Source organism: Cololabis saira, chromosome 9 (assembly GCF_033807715.1).
Source record: "Cololabis saira isolate AMF1-May2022 chromosome 9, fColSai1.1, whole genome shotgun sequence".
NCBI classification, from domain to species: domain Eukaryota; kingdom Metazoa; phylum Chordata; class Actinopteri; order Beloniformes; family Belonidae; genus Cololabis; species Cololabis saira.
In genome coordinates, this window is record NC_084595.1 from 28,145,806 (window position 1) to 28,166,251 (window position 20,446).

At 43.1% G+C, this 20,446-nt stretch overlaps 1 protein-coding gene across 1 annotated transcript in view; it reads right to left on the reverse strand.

The window, feature by feature from the left end:
• Positions 1-20,446, reverse strand: part of pip5k1bb (phosphatidylinositol-4-phosphate 5-kinase, type I, beta b) — a 59,555-nt gene that overhangs the window by 23,574 nt on the left and 15,535 nt on the right. The window contains exon 5 of the mRNA XM_061729049.1: positions 17,303-17,420. Coding sequence (XP_061585033.1) covers positions 17,303-17,420 — 118 coding nt within the window. The remainder of the gene's footprint in view (positions 1-17,302; positions 17,421-20,446) is intronic.

Consider the following 20,446-nt stretch of genomic DNA (forward strand, 5'->3'; position numbering starts at 1 on the left):
CGATATATTGGTATACAGAAAAGTTTCCCTTTTCTTATTATGGGCATGCCAAGTAATGGCATGACCATATTGCAATCGTCCAGAATGGCCCAAAGTGCAATGCTGCTAACAAGCTAAAGTCGCAAAAGTCCCACGTCACACCAGCGGGTGTACAGCATGACCCCGCTCGGATGTGGTAAAAAAAAATCCCCAAAAAATAAAACACGCCCGAAAAAATGAGGAAAAACATGAAAATGAAGGCGATATATTAGTATCTAGAAAAGGTTTCCCTTTTCTTATTATTATTAGTGCCACGGCTGCGCCACGTGGCACGCCTCCTCCATTGAGATGCGCAAGCTCAATGGAGGAGGAGTGCCTCGTGCGCAGCACGAGGCACTAATACTATTGCTCAGGCTTATTCTTTATTATTATTATTCCATATTCTTCCGTATGAACTTCGGCGCGTAACTAGTTGCGCAGCTTTGAGAAAACTCAAAAAGTAAAAACGTAGAAACGTGCGACTTAATCGGGACTTCATGGGAATGACTTTTATTAGCGATTGGCGTGCACGTTTTTGCGCAACGTGCACAAACGTGCGCTTTTTGCCCCATCCGGAACGCATTGCGTGAACTTTGGGGCCTCACCACTCGCATACCGTTACTCGAAAAATTCTGAACCGATTTAGAAAGTTGTAGGCCCTGAATTTAACTACAGTCATCTGGATTTTCAGAACGATGGCACGAATAGTTTTTGCACGAAGTGCAAAAACATTTCCAAATTTCCAAACTAATGGGGAACTGTTTTCCCATGCATTTCAATGGCGCCATTCAAAGCGGATGGGAAAATGTTGAGAAAAAAAAGACAAAATTCACCTTTTTTCCAAGTCACGTATCTTTCTCATACTTGCACGTAGAAACGTCATTCAAACTTCAAAACGGAGGAAAACTTCTCTTCTCTCTCTAAACCCCGGACTGTTTTTTCCTAAAATGTACACTTTTCAAGATATGAGCCTTCAAGCGAGGACTGAAAATCACTCTTTGTCAAATCTAGAGTGGAGGTTTTAATTGATCAGAGTGAGCAGAACCTTGAAAAAATGATCATAATTTTTATTTGTAACTCGACCTCACGGCCGAACCGTAAAAGCTGGACAGATAATTTTTGGTCAGAATGTAGACATACATTTTGGTATTCTTAAAATGTGACTTTGACAGGCGTGGTGTGCACAAAATTTAAACGGGGAGACTAAGAGCCATGCCAATTCCTGTCTCCTTCTCCATTCACTGCAATGTTAAAAAAAAATTTCTTCAAAAAAATCTAATTTTTGTTTTCGAATTGCCGTTACTAACACATTTTAAGGAATATCTGAATAAAATTAAGATTGTCAGAATCTTCCGGGTTCTGTCTCTCTCACGATGTCTTTGTTTTTCTGCTAGGAGCTACAGTTTGATTACAAGGTGAAGTTATTTGAGGCTTGTCAAATCCGAAAAACTAGCTGAGTCATTCCAATACAATATACACTACCATACTTCCGGGTCATGTGACCCAGAACTGGTCACATGACCCACTCAATGCAGACTTCATAATACTTTACCTTGGATAATGGAGGAATCTGAACCCTGACCTTACATGATCCCCAGTCCTGCTGGGGACAGGTTCATGGGATATATATGTATATTATTATTATTATACATATAAATATTTACATTTGGATATTATATATACATATTAGCCCCGCCCCTTCTTCTGATTGGCCGATACGTTATAGTCCAATATCTTTTGAATGGTTTGACATAGAGACTCACGGGTGGTATCAAATGACTAAGTATCGAGCCCCTGACCCTCATTGGTGCAAATTAGCCCCGCCCCTTCTTCTGATTGGCTGATACGTTAAAGTCCAATATCTTTTGAATGGTTTGACATACAGAGACATGGGTGGTGTCAAATGACTAAGTATCGAGTCCCTGACCCTCATTGGTGCAAATTAGCCACGCCCCTTCTTCTGATTGGCTGATACGTTAAAGTCCAATATCTTTTGAATGGTTTGACATACAGAGACATGGGTGGTGTCAAATGACTAAGTATGGAGTCCCTGACCCTCATTGGTGCAAATTAGCCACGCCCCTTCTTCTGATTGGCCGATACGTTATAGTCCAATATCTTTTGAATGGTTTGACATACAGAGACATGGGTGGTGTCAAATGACCAAGTATCGAGTCCCTGACCCTCATTGGTGCAAATTAGCCACGCCCCTTCTTCTGATTGGCTGATACGTTAAAGTCCAATATCTTTTGAATGGTTTGACATACAGAGACATGGGTGGTGTCAAATGACTAAGTATGGAGTCCCTGACCCTCATTGGTGCAAATTAGCCCCGCCCCTTGTCCTGATTGGCCGATACGTTATAGTCCAATATCTTTTGAATGGTTTGACATAGAGAGTCATGGGTGGTGTCAAATGACCAAGTATCGAGTCCTTGACCTTCATGGGTGCATCCCGCGATCATCCGGCAGTAGTCCGTGGCACTTCAAAATTTCCCGGGAATTTTGTCTAGTTATTCTTATTATTCCGCACTTTTTTTCGTCCGTTAATACGGCCCGAACCGCAACGTGCACCCATGCATGGCATACATCGTTGGATGCGTCTCCATCGTGATTCGATGGGTATTACTTTTCTCAGTAATAGGGGTTACCGTGGCAACGCTAGTTGCCAAAAAGCAAAAAAAAAGGCGGAAATTCCCGCGCTTATTGCTCGGCCGAACTTTATCGTAGAGACATCGTTCAAACTTTAAAACACTCGGCCCGATAGTCTTTAAAGGACCATACAACTTCATCATGCTAGTTATTACGGTTTTTGCGATATTTAACTTTCAATTTAAAAAAAAAATCACTTTTATTTTGGACGCTTGTTGCTAGGCAACGGTTTATCGTACAGACATCATTACAACATTGACCAACCCGGGACGCTTTGTACTGCAACATATTTTAGTCTCGTCATGCTAGCTATTACGGTTTTTGAGATATTTCACTCTTCTCATTTTGATGCTAACGGAACTTCGGATGCTTGTTGCGCGGCAACGCAGTATCGTAGAGACTTGGTTCCAACGTTAAAAGACTCAGCTTGATGTGGACTACACCATACTGAGGTCTCATTACGCTGTCGTTTACAGCTTTGGAGATATTGAAGCTAAATTGTCCCATTCTATCCTATGGGGCTTGTTACCATGGCAACAAAAACCTAATGCTGCTCGGACCGCAATGTGCACCCATGCATGGCATATATCGTTGGATGCGTCTCCATCGTGCCTCAATGGGCATTACTTTTCTCAGTCAAAAGTGTTACCGTGGCAACGCTAGATGCCAAAAAGCAAAAAAAAAGGCGAAAATTCAGACGCTTATTGCTCGGCCGGACTTTATCGTAGAGACATCGTTCAAACTTTCAAACACTCGGCCTGATTGGCACTAACGGACCCTAGAACCTCATTATGCCAACTTTTAAAGTTTTTGCGATATTGACCTTTCTTTTTTTTTTTAATTTCCGTTTGACTTTGGATGCTTGTTGCTAGGCAACAGATTATCGTAGAGACATGATACAAATGTTCCCCGACTCGGCAAGCTGTGATCTTCAACATATTCCAATTTCATGAAGCTGTGATTTAAGGAAGCTTTAATGTAAAATCCATGCCAAATGGCCCCATTCATTCGGATGTTTTTTTTTTACCACGGTGGAAAAAAACCCTATCCGTTAACGTACTCTGAACCGGAACGTGCACCCATGCACGGCATACACCGTTAGATGCTTCTCCATCGTGCCTCGATGGGCATTACTTTTCTCAGTCAAAAGCGTTACAGTGGGGACGCTAGACGGCAAAAAGCGCGCCCCATTAATAGCTATTGGGAGCACAGGAATGAATGCAATACAACCGTAAACACCTCAAACTGACATAGAACCGCCCCGAACACAAACACTACAGCCCTAAACCAAAGCGGCGAGAGGGGACGAATGGGCGGTAGGGCATGCCCATATCAAAATTTCCAGAAATTTTCTAGTTATTATTATTCTTATTCCGCACTTTTTTTCGTCCGTTAATACGGCCCGAACCGCAACGTGCACCCATGCATGGCATACATCGTTGGATGCGTCTCCATCGTGATTCGATGGGCATTACTTTTCTCCGTAATAGGGGTTACCGTGGCAACGCTAGTTGCCAAAAAGCAAAAAAAAAGGCGAAAATTCCCACGCTTATTGCTCGGCCGAACTTTATCGTAGAGACATCGTTCAAACTTTCAAACACTCGGCCCGATAGTCACTAAAGGACCATAAAACTTCATCATGCTAGTTATTACGGTTTTTGCGATATTTAACTTTCAATTTAAAAAAAAAATCTATTTTATTTTGGACGCTTGTTGCTAGGCAACGGTTTATCGTACAGACATCATTACAACATTGACCAACCCGGGACACTTTGTACTGCAACATATTTTAGTCTCGTCATGCTTGCTATTACGGTTTTTGAGATATTCCACATTGTTCATTTTGATGCTAACGGAACTTCGGATGCTTGTTGCGGGGCAACGCGGTATCGCAGAGACTATCTGCGATACCTACGGTATCTCATTACGCTGTCTTTTACAGCTTTTGAGATATTAAAGCCAAATTGTCCCATTCTATCCTATGGGGCTTGTTACCGTGGCAACAAAAACCAATGCATTTGTATGGGGGACCATGTGAATAAACAATCTGTTAATGCTGCCCGAACCGGAACGTGCACCCATGCATGGCATACATTGTTGGATGCGTCTCCATCGTGCCTCGATGGGCATTACTTTTCTCAGTCAAAAGTGTTACCGTGGCAACGCTAGATGCCAAAAAGCAAAAAAAAAGGCAAAAATTCAGACGCTTATTGCTCGGTTGAACTTTATCGTAGAGACATCGTTCAAACTTTCAAACACTCGGCCCGATTGTCCCTAACGCTACGTACAACCTCATTATGCTAATTATTACAGTTTTTGCGATATTGGCCTTTCATTTTTTTTTAAATTTCTGTTTGAATTTGGACGCTTGTTGCTAGGCAACAGGTTATCGTAGAGACATCGTACAAATGTCCCCTGACTCGGCACGCTGTGGACTTCAACATACTCAAATTTCATGAAGCTGGCATTTAAGGAAATTTTATGTCAAAATCCAGGCCAAATGGCCCCATTCATTCGGATGGGGTTTTGTACCACGGTGAAAAAAAAACCTATCCGTTAACGTAGCCTGAACCGGAACGTGCACCCATGCAAGGCATACATCGTTAGATGCGTCTCCATCTTGCCTCGAAGGGCATTACTATTCTCAGTCAAAAGCGTTACCGTGGCAACGCTAGATGCCAAAAAGCGCGCCCCATTAATAACTATTGGGAGCACAGGAATGAATGAAATACAAGCGTAAAAACACCTCAAACTGATATAGAACCACCCTAAACACAACCGCTACAGCCCCAAACCAAAGCAGCGAGAGGGGACGAATGGGCGGTAGGGCATGCCCATATCAAAATTTCCAGAAATTTTCTAGTTATTCTTATTATTCCGCACTTTTTTTCGTCCGTTAATACGGCCCGAACCGCAACGTGCACCCATGCATGGCATACATCGTTGGATGCGTGTCCATCGTGATTCGATGGGTATTACTTTTCTCAGTAATAGGGGTTACCGTGGCAACGCTAGTTGCCAAAAAGCAAAAAAAAAGGCGAAAATTCCCGCGCTTATTGCTCGGCCGAACTTTATCGTAGAGACATCGTTCAAACTTTGAAACACTCGGCCCGATAGTCTTTAAAGGACCATACAACTACATCATTCTAGTTATTACGGTTTTTGCGATATTTAACTTTCAATTTAAAAAAAAAATCTCTTTTATTTTGGACGTTTGTTGCTAGGCAACGGTTTATCGTACAGACATCATTACAACATTGACAAACCCGGGACGCTTTGTACTGCAACATATTTTAGTCTCGTCAAGCTAGCTATTACAGTTTTTGAGATATTCCACGTTGCTCATTTTGACGCTAACGGAATTTTGGACGCTTGTTGCGCGGCAACGCGATAATGTAGAGACTTTGATTCAACGTTAAAATACTCAGCTTGATGTGGACTACAACATACTGAGGTCTCATTACGCTGTCGTTTACAGCTTTTGAGATATTGAAGCCAAATTGTCCCATTCTATCCTATGGGGCTTGTTACTATGGCAAAAAAAACCAATGCATTTGTATGGGGGACCATGTGAATAAACAATCTGTTAATGCTGTCCGAACCGGAACGTGCACCCATGCATGGCATACATCGTTGGATGCGTCTCCATCGTGCCTCGATGAGCATTACTTTTCTCAGTCAAAAGTGTTACCGTGGCAACGCTAGACGCCAAAAAGAAAAAAAAAAAGGCGAAAATTCAGACGCTTATTGCTCGGTCGAACTTTATCGTAGAGACATCGTTCAAACTTTCAAACACTCGGCCCGATTGGCACTAACGGACCCTACAAGCTCATTGTGCCAATTATTAAAATTTTTGCGATATTGACCTTTAATTTTTCTTTTTTATTTCCATTTGACTTTGGACGCTTGTTGCTAGGCAACAGATTATCGTAGAGACATCGTACAAATGTCCCCTGACTCGGCACGCTGTGGACTTCAACATACTCAAATCTCATGAAGCTGGTATTTAAGGAAATTTTATGTCAAAATCCAGGCCAAATGGCCCCATTCATTCGGATGGGGTTTTGTACCATGGTGAAAAAAAAAACCTATCCGTTAACGTAGCCTGAACCAGAACGTGCACTCATGCATGGCATACATCGTTACATGCGTCTCCATCTTGCCTCGATGGGCATTACTATTCTCAGTCAAAAGCGTTACCATGGCAATGCTAGATGCCAAAAAGCGCGCCCCATTAATAACTATTGGGAGCACAGGAATGAATGAAATACAAGCGTAAAAACACCTCAAGCTGACATAGAACCACCCCGAACACAACCACTACAGCCCCAAACCAAAGCAGCGAGAGGGGGCGAATGGGCGGTAGGGCATGCCCATATCAAAATTTCCAGAAATTTTCTAGTTAGTGCCACGGCTGCGCCACGTGGCACGCCTCCTCCATTGAGCTGCGCAAGCTCAATGGAGGAGGAGTGCCTCGTGCGCAGCACGAGGCACTCATACTATTGCTCAGGCTTATTATTATTTATATATTCTTCCGTAAAAACTTTGTCCGGCTACTCCTCCTACAGCTTTGAGAAAACGCGAAAAGTAAAAACGTAGAAACGTGCGCCTTAATCGGGAATCGATGGGTATGACTTTTATTAGCGATTGGCGTGCACGTTTTTGCGCAACGTGCACAAACGTGCGCTTTTTGCCCCATCCGGAACGCATTGCGTGAAGTTTGGGGCCTCACCACTCGCACACCGTTACTCGAAAAATTCTGAACCGATTTAGAAAGTTGTAGGCCCTGAATTTAACTACAGTCCTGTGGATTTTCAGAACGATGGCACGAATAGTTTTTGCACGAAGTGCAAAAACATTTCCAAATTTCCAAACTAATGGGGAGATTTTCCCATGTATTTGTATGGGGCAGCATTTCACACTTTGGGTGGGAGGAGGTTAAAAAAAAAAAAAAATCACCTTTTTTCTGAGTCACGTATCTTTCTCATACTTGCACGTAGAAACGTCATTCAAACTTCAAAACGGAGGAAAACTTCTCTTCTCTCTCTAAACCCCGGACTGTTTTTTCCTAAAATGTACACTTTTCAAGATATGAGCCCTCAAGCGAGGACTGGAAATCACTTTTTTTCAAATCTAGAGCACGGGAGTCAGTTTGCTAGAGTGTAGTTACACTGAAAAAAAAACATGATTTCTTATTTGTAACTCGAGGTCACGGCCAAACCGTAAAAGGTAGACAGATAATTTTTGGTCAGAATATAGACATAGGTGTTGTGATTTATAAAATGTGACTTTGACAGGCGTGGTGTGCACAAAATTTTAACGGGGGAGCCAACAGACACGCCAGTTCCTGTCTCTCTCTTCATTGACTCCCATGTTAAATGAAGTTTTCTTAAAAAAAATCTCATTTTTGTTTTCAAATTGCCGTTACTAACACATTTTAAGGAATATCTGTATGAAAATAACATTTAGATAATCTGGTAGGTTCTCTGTTTCTCAAAATGTTTTCGTTTTTCTGCTAAGAGCTACGGTTTGAGCGCAAAGTGGAGTGATTTCAGGTTTGTCACAACCAAAAATCCAGCTGAGTCATTCCCGCTCCCTCTGTATCAGGTTCTTGTTGCCCCTAGCAACCAGAGCTTAGCTGTTGACTGATTAGACTGACCCAGAACTGGTTACATGACTCACTCAGTACAGAATTCATAGTATAACCTGGAAAATGGAGAAATCTGAACCCTGACCTTTTAACCTTAGATGAACACACACACACACACACACACACACACACACACACACACACACACACACACACACACACACGATAGGTGTTATTATGGGATGTCAGGTGTTTTTATAGGATGTTAGTGTTATTATGGGATGTCAGGTGTTTTTATAGGATGTTAGTGTTATTATGGGATGACAGGTGTTTTTATAGGATGTTAGTGTTATTATGGGATGTCAGTTGTTTTTATAGGATGTTAGTGTTATTATGGGATGGCAGGTGTTTTTATAGGATGTTAGTGTTATTATGGGATGTTAGTGTTATTATGGGATGGTAGGTGTTTATTATGGGATGGTAGTGTTATTGGTGTTAGCGGTCCCGTTAGCGGTTCTGTTAGCGGTCCTGTTAGCGATCCCGTTAGCGGTCCCGTTAGCGGTCCAGTTAGCGATCCCGTTAGCGGTCCAGTTAGCGACCCCGTTAGCGGTCCCGTTAGCAATCCCGTTAGCGGTCCCGTTAGCGGTTGTTAGCGATCCCGTTAGCGATCCCGTTAGCGGCTTGGTTAGCGATCCCGTTAGCGGCTCGGTTAGCGGTCCCGTTAGCGGTCCCGTTAGCGGTCCCGTTAGCGGTCCAGTTAGCGACCCCGTTAGCGGTCCCGTTAGCGGTTCCGCTAGCGGTTGTTAGCGATCCCGTTAGCGGTCCCGTTAGCGGTCCCGTTAGCGGTTCAGTTAGCGATTCCGTTAGCGATCCCGTTAGCGGTCCCGTTAGCGGTCCAGTTAGCGATCCCATTAGCGGTCCAGTTAGCGACCCCGTTAGCGGTCCCGTTAGCGGTTCCGCTAGCGGTTGTTAGCGATCCCGTTAGCGGTCCCGTTAGCGGTTCTGTTAGCGGTTCTGTTAGCGGTCCTGTTAGCGGTTCCGTTAGCGGTTGTTAGCGGTCCCGTTAGCGATCCCATTAGCGGCTCGGTTAGCAATCCCGTTAGCGGCTCGGTTAGCGGTCCCGTTAGCGGTTCAGTTAGCGATTCCGTTAGCGATCCCGTTAGCGGTACCGTTAGCGGTCCAGTTAGCGATCCCGTTAGCGGTCCAGTTAGCGACCCCGTTAGCGGTCCCGTTAGCAATCCCATTAGCGGTCCCGTTAGCGGTTCCGCTAGCGGTTGTTAGCGATCCCGTTAGCGGTTCTGTTAGCGGTTCTGTTAGCGGTCCCGTTAGCGGTTGTTAGCGGTCCCGTTAGCGATCCCATTAGCGGCTCGGTTAGCGGTCCCGTTAGCGGTCCCGTTAGCGATCCCGTTAGCGATCCCGTTAGCGATCCCGTTAGCGATCCCGTTAGCGATCCCGTTAGCGATCCCGTTAGCGGTCCCGTTAGCGGTTCCGTTAGCGATCCCATTAGCGGTCCCGTTAGCGGTTCCGTTAGCGGTTGTTAGCGGCTCGGTTAGCGATCCCGTTAGCGGCTCGGTTAGCGGTCCCGTTAGCGATCCCGTTAGCGATCCCGTTAGCGGTTCAGTTAGCGGTTCTATATTTTCTGTAATAACTTTTGAATGGTTTGACATAAAGAGTCATGGGTGGTGTCATTGGAATCTGTATCGAGTCCTTGACCTTCATGGGTGCAAATAAGCCCCGCGATCATCCGGCAGTAGTCCGTGGCACTTCAAAATTTCCCGGGAATTTTGTCTAGTTTATTTATTTATTCTTCCGTAAAAACTTCGGCGCGTAACTAGTCCCACAGCTTTGACAAAACGCGAAAAGTAAAAACGTAGAAACGTGCGCCTTAATCGGGAATCGATGGGTATGACTTTTATTAGCGATTGGCGTGCACGTTTTTGCGCAACGTGCACAAACGTGCGCTTTTTGCCCCATCCGGAACGCATTGCGAGAAGTTTGGGGCCTCACCACTCGCACACCGTTGCTCGAAAAATTCTGAACCGATTTAGAAAGTTGTAGGCCCTGAATTTAACTACAGTCCTGTGGATTTTCAGAGCGATGGCACAAATAGTTTTTGCACGAAGTGCAAAAACATTTCCAAATTTCCAAACTAATGGGGAGACCATTTTCCCATGTATTCCTATGGCGCCATTCAAAGCGGATGGGAAAATGTCGAGAAAAAAGACAAAATTCACCTTTTTTCTGAGTCACGTATCTTTCTCATACTTGCACGTAGAAACGTCATTCAAACTTCAAAACGGAGGAAAACTTCTCTTCTCTCTCTAAACCCCGGACTGTTTTTTCCTAAAATGTACACTTTTCAAGATATGAGCCCTCAAGCGAGGTCTGGAAATCACTTTTTTTCAAATCTAGAGCACGGGAGTCAGTTTGCTAGAGTGTAGTTACACTGAAAAAAAAACATGATTTCTTATTTGTAACTCGAGGTCACGGCCAAACCGTAAAAGGTAGACTGATCATTTTTGGTCAGAATATAGACATAGGTGTTGTGATTTATAAAATGTGACTTTCACAGGCGTGGTGTGCACAAAATTTTAACGGTGGAGCCAACAGACACGCCAATTCCTGTCTGTCTCTTCATTGACTCCCATGTTAAATGAAGTTTTCTTAAAAAAAATCTCATTTTTGTTTTCGAATTGCCGTTACTAACACATTTTAAGGAATATCTGAATAAAATTAAGATTGTCAGAATCTTCCGGGTTCTGACTCTCTCACGATGCCTTTGTTTTTCTGCTAGGAGCTACAGTTTGATTACAAGGTGAAGTTATTTGAGGCTTGTCAAATCCAAAAAACTAGCTGAGTCATTCCAATACAATATACACTACCATACTTCCGGGTCATGTGACCCAGAACTGGTCACATGACACATCAATGCAGACTTCATAATACTTTACCTTGGATAATGGAGGAATCTGAACCCTGACCTTACATGATCCCCATTTTATTTTTATAGGATGTTAGTGTTATTATGGGATGGCAGGTGTTTTTATAGGATGTTAGTGTTATTATGGGATGGCAGGTGTTTTTTTTAAGGTTTTTAGCGTTATTATGGGATGGCAGGTGTTTTTATAGGATGTTAGTGTTATTATGGGATGGTAGGTGTTTATTATGGGATGGTAGTGTTATTGGTGTTAGCGGTCCCGTTAGCGGTTCTGTTAGCGGTCCTGTTAGCGATCCCGTTAGCGGTCCAGTTAGCGATCCCGTTAGCGGTCCAGTTAGCGACCCCGTTAGCAATCCCGTTAGCGGTCCCGTTAGCGGTTGTTAGCGATCCCGTTAGCAATCCCGTTAGCGGCTCGGTTAGCGGTCCCGTTAGCGATCCCGTTAGCGATCCCGTTAGCGGTCCCGTTAGCGGTCCCGTTAGCGGTTCCGTTAGCGATCCCGTTAGCGGTCCCGTTAGCGGTCCCGTTAGCGGTTCCGTTAGCGGTTGTTAGCGGCTCGGTTAGCGATTCCGTTAGCGGCTCGGTTAGCGGTCCCGTTAGCGATCCCGTTAGCGATCCCGTTAGCGGTTCAGTTAGCGGTTCTGTTAGCGGTCCTGTTAGCGGTTCCGTTAGCGGTTGTTAGCGGTCCCGTTAGCGACCCCATTAGCGGCTCCGTTAGCGATCCCGTTAGCGGTCCCGTTAGCGGTCCCGTTAGCGGTCCCGTTAGCGGTCCCGTTAGCGGTCCCGTTAGCGGTTCCGTTAGCGATCCCATTAGCGGTCCTGTTAGCGGTCCCGTTAGCGGTTGTTAGCGGCTCGGTTAGCGATTCCGTTAACGGCTCGGTTAGCGGTCCCGTTAGCGATCCCGTTAGCGATCCCGTTAGCGGTTCAGTTAGCGGTTCTGTTAGCGGTACTGTTAGCGGTTTCGTTAGCGGTTGTTAGCGGTCCCGTTAGCGACCCCATTAGCGGCTCCGTTAGCGATCCCGTTAGCGATCCCGTTAGCGGTCCCGTTAGCGGTCCCGTTAGCGGTCCCGTTAGCGGTCCCGTTAGCGGTTCCGTTAGCGGTCCCGTTAGCGGTCCCGTTAGCGGTCCCGTTAGCGGTTCCGTTAGCGGTTGTTAGCGGCTCGGTTAGCGATTCCGTTAGCGGCTCGGTTAGCGGTCCCGTTAGCGGTCCCGTTAGCGATCCCTTTAGCGATCCCGTTAGCGGTTCAGTTAGCGATCCCGTTAGAGGTTCCGTTAGCGGTTCTGTTAGCTATCCCGTTAGCGGTCTTGTTAGCGGTTCTATTAGCCTATTACATATTTTCTGTAATAACTTTTGAATGGTTTGACATAGACAGTCATGGGTGGTGTCAAATGACTAAGTATTGAGTCCTTGACCTTCATGGGTGCAAATAAGCCCCGCGATCATCCGGCAGTAGTCCGTGGCACTTCAAAATTTCCCGGGAATTTTGTCTAGTTATTATTATTCTTATTCCGCACTTTTTTTCGTCCGTTAATACGGCCCGAACCGCAACGTGCACCCATGCATGGCATACATTGTTGGATGCGTCTCCATCGTGATTCGATGGGCATTACTTTTCTCCGTAATAGGGGTTACCGTGGCAACGCTAGTTGCCAAAAAGCAAAAAAAAAGGCGAAAATTCCCACGCTTATTGCTCGGCCGAACTTTATCGTAGAGACATCGTTCAAACTTTCAAACACTCGGCCCGATAGTCACTAAAGGACCATAAAACTTCATCATGCTACTTATTACGGTTTTTGCGATATTTAACTTTCAATTTAAAAAAAAAATCTATTTTATTTTGGACGCTTGTTGCTAGGCAACGGTTTATCGTACAGACATCATTACAACATTGACAAACCCGGGACGCTTTGTACTGCAACATATTTTAGTCTCGTCATGCTTGCTATTACGGTTTTTGAGATATTCCACATTGTTCATTTTGATGCTAACGGAACTTCGGATGCTTGTTGCGCGGCAACGCGGTATCGCAGAGACTTTGTTCCAACGTTAAAAGACTCAGCTTGATGTGGACTACAACATACTGAGGTCTCATTACGCTCTCGTTTACAGCTTTTGAGATATTAAAGCCAAATTGTCCCATTCTATCCTATGGGGCTTGTTACCATGGCAACAAAAACCTATGCATTTGTATGGGAGAGCATGTGAATAAACAATCTGTTAATACTGCTCGGACCGCAATGTGCACCCATGCATGGCATATATCGTTGGATGCGTCTCCATCGTGCCTCGATGGGCATTACTTTTTTCAGTCAAAAGTGCTACCGTGGCAACGCTAGATGCCAAAAAGCCAAAAAAAAGGCGAAAATTCAGACGCTTATTGCTCGGCCGGACTTTATCGTAGAGACATAGTTCAAACTTTCAAACACTCGGCCCGATTGGCACTAACGGAGCCTAGAACCTCATTATGCCATTTTTTTAAGTTTTTGTGATATTGACCTTTCATTTTTTTTTTAATTTCCGTTTGACTTTGGACGCTTGTTGCTAGGCAACAGATTATCGTAGAGACATCATACAAATGTTCCCTGACTCGGCACGCTGTGACCTTCAACGTATTAAAATTTCATGAAGCTGTGATTTAAGGAAAGTTTAATGTAAAATCCATGCCAAATGGCCCCATTCATTCGGATGGGTTTTTTTAAACCATGGTGGAAAAAAAACCTATCCGTTAACGTAGCCTGAACCGGAACGTGCACCCATGCATGGCATACATCGTTGGATGCGTCTCCATCGTGCCTCGATGGGCATTGCTTTTCTCAGTCAAAAGCGTTACCGTGGGGATGCTAGACGGCAAAAAGCGCGCCCCATTAATAGCTATTGGGAGCACAGGAATGAATGAAATACAACCGTAAACACCTCAAACTGACATAAAACCGCCCCGAACACAAACACTGCAGCCCCAAACCAGAGCAGCGAGAGGGCTCGAATGGGCGGTAGGGCATGCCCATATCAAAATTTCCAGAAATTTTCTAGTTATTATTCTTATTATTCCGCACTTTTTTTCGTCCGTTAATACGGCCCGAACCGCAACGTGCACCCATGCATGGCATACATCGTTGGATGCGTCTCCATCGTGATTCGATGGGTATTACTTTTCTCAGTAATAGGGGTTACCATGGCAACGCTAGTTGCTAAAAAGCAAAAAAAAAGGCGAAAATTCCCGCGCTTATTGCTCGGCCGAACTTTATCGTAGAGACATCGTTCAAACTTTGAAACACTCGGCCCGATAGTCTTTAAAGGACCATACAACTTCATCATTCTAGTTATTACGGTTTTTGCGATATTTAACTTTCAATTTAAAAAAAAAATCACTTTTATTTTGGACGCTTGTTGCTAGGCAACGGTTTATCGTACAGACATCATTACAACATTGACCAACCCGGGACGCTTTGTACTGCAACATATTTTAGTCTCGTCATGCTTGCTATTACGGTTTTTGAGATATTCCACATTGTTCATTTTGATGCTAACAGAACTTCGGATGCTTGTTGCGCGGCAACGCGGTATCGCAGAGACTTGGTTCCAACGTTAAAAGACTCAGCTTCATGTGGACTACAACATACTGAGGTCTCATTACGCTGTCGTTTACAGCTTTTGAGATATTGAAGCCAAATTGTCCCATTCTATCCTATGGGGCTTGTTACCATGGCAACAAAAACCAATGCATTTGTATGGGGGACCATGTGAATAAACAATCTGCTAATGCTGCCCGAACCAGAACGCACACCCATGCATGGCATATATCGTTGGATGCGTCTCCATCGTGCCTTAATGTGCATTACTTTTTTCAGTCAAAAGTGTTACCGTGGCAACGCTAGATGCCAAAAAGCAAAAAAAAAGGCGAAAATTCAGACGCTTATTGCTCGGCCGGACTTTATCGTAGAGACATCGTTCAAACTTTCAAACACTCGGCCTGATTGGCACTAACGGAACCTAGAACCTCATTATGCCAACTTTTAAAGTTTTTGCGATATTGACCTTTCTTTTTTTTTTTAATTTCCGTTTGACTTTGGATGCTTGTTGCTAGGCAACAGATTATCGTAGAGACATGATACAAATGTTCCCCGACTCGGCAAGCTGTGATCTTCAACATATTCAAATTTCATGAAGCTGTGTCTTAAGGAAGCTTTAATGTAAAATCCATGCCAAATGGCCCCATTCATTTGGATGGCTTTTTTTTACCATGGTGGAAAAAAACCCTATCCGTTAACGTAGTCTGAACCGGAACGTGCACCCATGCATGGCATACACCGTTAGATGCATCTCCATGTTGCCTCGATGGGCATTACTTTTCTCAGTCAAAAGCGTTACAGTGGGGACGCTAGACGGCAAAAAGCGCGCCCCATTAATAGCTATTGGGAGCACAGGAATGAATGCAATACAACCGTAAACACCTCAAACTGACATAGAACCGCCCCGAACACAACCACTACAGCCCTAAACCAAAGCAGCGAGAGGGGACGAATGGGCAGTAGGGCATGCCCATATCAAAATTTCCAGAAATTTTCTAGTTTTATTTGTTATTTATGTTTTAATTGTGTCTTGCCGCTTTTAATGTTGATGTAAAGCACTTTGAATTACCTTGTGTTGAATTGTGCTATACAAATAAACTTGCCTTGCCTTGCCTTGCCATAAATAACTGGAAGGAATAACACCCAGAAGATCTGAGACAAATAATTAAATCAAACCTTTTTAAACACTTTTAAATCACTCTGCTGAGTACAGTCAATGTAGTAACAAAGCTTAAGAGGTTAAAACAAAGCCAGTAGAGCCACACAGCCTGCAGCCTTTCATTAGTTGTGTTTTCAGCTGATTATAGTTCTAAAAAAAGACAACTGGAATTAACCTAAATCAGTATTGGGAGGACATATCTTTAGGAAAATTGGAAGAGGGAATTGGCTCTATCTCTATCAGCAAGTTAATGTCTCAGAATGACCAAGAAGAGGTCCTGACTTTAGTTACAGAAATTAAATTCATTTGATGACGGTCTTAACCAGTTAAAGCTGTTTTGTTCAGAAATATGGGCCAAAATGTATCCACACTGGTTTAGTTTATGCTGCACTATGAAGTTGAGGCAGAAGATGAAATACTTTTGATCAAGTACACAATTTTTCTTTGTGTTTAACTAAGCCCTGGAAATCTTTATTATTTAATAATTCGGAAACTTTAAAGCAGCACTGAACTATAGTAGTGACGACTTTGGGAGAACTAACTGTTTGGCAGCATTTAATTAGTAATAATGGCATAAAAAGCACAAATACAGTGCATGAAAGAACTTTTTGAAAAAGCTTTGAGCAACAATAGGCATTTGAGGCTTCAATTTGAGCATTTTCACGAATAAAAAGACAAATGCACAAACAACAAACAGGCAAAGGAATTTACATGGCTTTCAAAATGCTGCTTTTTTCTGCTCAGAATCATCTCCTGGTTTTATTCAGCACTGTGCTGATAACCAAGTTCACGATGAAAGCATAGTCAATTATCAGCTGCAGTATCGCCACTTAATGTTTGGTTTCAACTTCGTCCACCTACACATGAAATTACCCACCCACTACTCAATTTAAAATACAAATATCAAGTTAAGAGGAAATCATTGAACAAACAGGCAACCATTGGGTCATTGTGCATGGACACCAGACACCAAAGAACAAAATCCGATTTAAGTGACAAGTCAGTAGAAATAGTGCCTGTTTTAACACACAGCATTTCTCTCATTTTCAGAGAGACTTTCATGTGCTTTCTGCTAAAGGTTTAATGAAGTTTGTCAGAATGACAGCAGAAATATCAGAGCAGTCCAGTGAATATTAAGTTACAGCAGCAAAAAGGTTTTTCGCTCGACATGTGGAGCCTGAGAAGACAGGTTAATTTAATTTTCCATTTATGACAATACAAAGGAATTGTAAGCGTAATTAAATTGGTTTCACCTCGACACTTCCTCCTCCCCCACAACCACAGCTGAATGTGAACATACAAAACTGAACTTGATGGCTGGATAATTGGTTTGAACACACATGCAGGTGGAGCAAATGACAACCCTTTTTCATCTTACCAGGTAGTCATCAGGTTTGATCCCAAACAGATCTCTGAAGTAGCGGAAGGCCAGCGGGGCGTAAGTCTTGAAGCGGAAGTCAGGATAGTGATGAGCCGGGGTCAGGTTGCTCCCTTCACTGGTAAGTGTCATGAAAAAACAATGCTACATTAGATTGCATGGTTCTAATACAAACTATAACTGAGGGTCATAAAAAGTAGAAATAAAACATTATACTAGTCAAACTTGTGTGTCATAGCCCAGAGAGGTTGACTCAGCAAAGGAGCAAGCAGCACCGGGGCAGCAAGAACACTAACAAGTCAGCTAGGTGCTTCATCGCTTCGTTCATTTAAGAACAGGCTTCAGAAAAGCCGTCTATGGGAACTCAGAGTCTGCAGCATCATGGTGACAAACAGCCCAGTGTTGTGTTCATTGCCTGGAGACTGAAGATGACTCTGATTATTGCATCTAAACAATACTCAGCAACACATGAGCCTTTAGCCAGAGGGGGAAAAATGAACCAGCTAAAAGTTAAAACACACACAATAACCTACATTTTTTAGTGTCGACTGGACTGTGAGACGCTCTTTCACGGGCTTTGAGAAAGTTTTGCAACTAACCTAGTTATCACAACACAACACTGGTTTAAGGTCAGGGTGAGTCTGCTGTCGAATCTTTTATCAAATAAACTAACTGAATTCAGCTTTGTTGATGCTGGATGTAGAAGTAGGTTAATAAAGGTTTAAGTGTGCGGGGCTCCCGTAAATCTGGTTACTTGGATGATGTTAGGGTTGAACGAGGCTGCTGTGGTGTTTCTTCCTGCGGGTACAATAAAGAGAGAGAGGCAACAGTCGCAGTGAAACATGATACATGTAATTATTCTCAGATGAAATTTGACTGCTTTGTTCAACATGAGGGTGCCAGTATTTTTCTGTCACGGTAACCGTTTAACAACACGCAGCACAAGGAAATGTTTAATTCGTCAGCGTAATCAGGAAGCCATCTGTGTTTGTGTGCCTGTGGAAAAAGGTGTGATGGTTGTTAGGATTAGGTGCACTGAGAAACAAAAGGCCAAACATATGCAAGTCAAAGTGGTCAGTGGCATGTCCAGCCACTCAAAAGACTGTTGGGACAGATGGCTGCAGAGAAACCTACAGAGATCCACAGTAAAATGGGGGGAGAGGGAAGATGGCAGAGTGAGAGGCAGCTGAGCATCGTCTCCATCACTCAGCTGCTCTCTGAGGATGGTCTGTCAGCAGAATGAGAGGGAAGGTTTCTTCGTTTTCAGGGAAAGAGAACATAAACTCTTCAGAAAAGCAGGGAAGAACAACAAAGTGATTATGTCAGATACTATTTAGACTAAATTCAATTCCCCTCCCTACTGATTCTATTTTGTTTATTGTGTCTTGTGCAATTCTCTTTTTTTTCAGCCACACAGCCTTGATTTTTGTTTTTTAAAATTTTCACAAAAAAGCTGTCTCTAGAGACAACCTCAGCTTTGATTCAGCTTCATCATCACTGTGGATGGCACTGAAGGCCATGTAAAAAAATGTATTGAAACTTATACTTAAACTTATATTTTGTACTTGAGAGTCATAATAAGATGAAGCGGGGTTTTCAGCACTCATCACTGTGGAGCCATTACAAAAACAAGAGTGATGTTTGCCTGTTGCTAAGAAGCAGGGCTGTGAAAGGTCAGCGTGTGTGCCAACATTAGGTTTGCATAAACCATACTTAGTTTGCATATCCTGGTTCTGCATTGCGCAGGTAAACCACCAAGTACTTCCTGATAGGAATCTAATTCTGTTCCTGAAGCCATAGAGTTAAGAAAGGCCGTAGGTGAAGGATGCTTTTGCCAACAAAGCGAAGCATGAACTCCTGTAGGTCGACTGTCACCAATATCTTTAATTATGATTATTATTATAAATCTTGTCCTATTTTTCAAATAACATAAAGAACATAATATAATTCATAGCAAGAATCCAAAAATCCAGAAGATACCAAATGATAAAGTATTTCCTCCACAAATCTGAACTACCCAGAACTACCTACCTCAATTGCAAATTACATATTCAAAGATTAGTTTAATTTATTTAAAAACAAACACAATACTAGAAAAGTTTCATTAAGTAAAAAGTAAAGTAAAAACAATAATACTAATAATAATAATCTGACATATAAATAGGTTGAAAAATGTATGAGCATGGCTGCTGGTTTAATATCAGCTCTTCCTTTGTTGGCCAAAGTGGGACTAGAATATGATACTTATTTTGGGTCCATGCTCATTCAGTGTGCAAGCACCTAAACAAAACCACTGCAACTACATCACATGGAGTCAACAAGAACCTATGGACCATCTCATACGGGCCCCATTTTCAGCTCATTTATTTGTCAGATGATCTCCACAAACAAATGTTGGCTGGAAAGAAATGCTTTTTTGGATATAATAAGTTAGACTGCTAAAGATATTTTGTAAAATAGTGGATGTATGATCATCACCGAATTACATATTAGCTTATCAGGCCTGGGTGTCTCCAGAAACTTCCTCCAGTTTCTCCCAGCTGAATTGGTATCTCATATGTATGTAAAAGCTCACTTTTATAAAACTACAAATACATGAAACTTTCTCTTGAAAGCAATAGGTACAGTTGTGGAGGACAAAAAGATGGAACTGAACTATGCCAAAGAAACGCTGTCATATGTGGTTACTACATGGCTGAAACACCTGTACCTAAATAAACAGGTCAGCTACACAAAAATGAAAAGCAGCATCTCTTAAAACAGTTTAAAATCAAATCAATCTAGGTGTTCTGGACCACTACAGCTGGCGGTAATGACAGTCTGCTCGAACTTCTCTTGAAATCACTGATCCCAATGAATTCTGTGAATATAAACAGTGTGTGATAGCGGATGAGCTGTGTGTTACCATATGTGAGGATACATGAGGGCCGCTTTCAAAGAATTCCAGCATCTGCTGCAGATTTATCAAACATTTTCTTTAAGAGCGTGACGTAACAGTGACGATAGAAGAGAGAGCAGCCACATACACACACACACACACACACACACACACACACACACACACACACACACACACACACACACACACACACACACACACACACACACACACGCGCTGTGTGCTGCGGCAATAAGAGCTACACA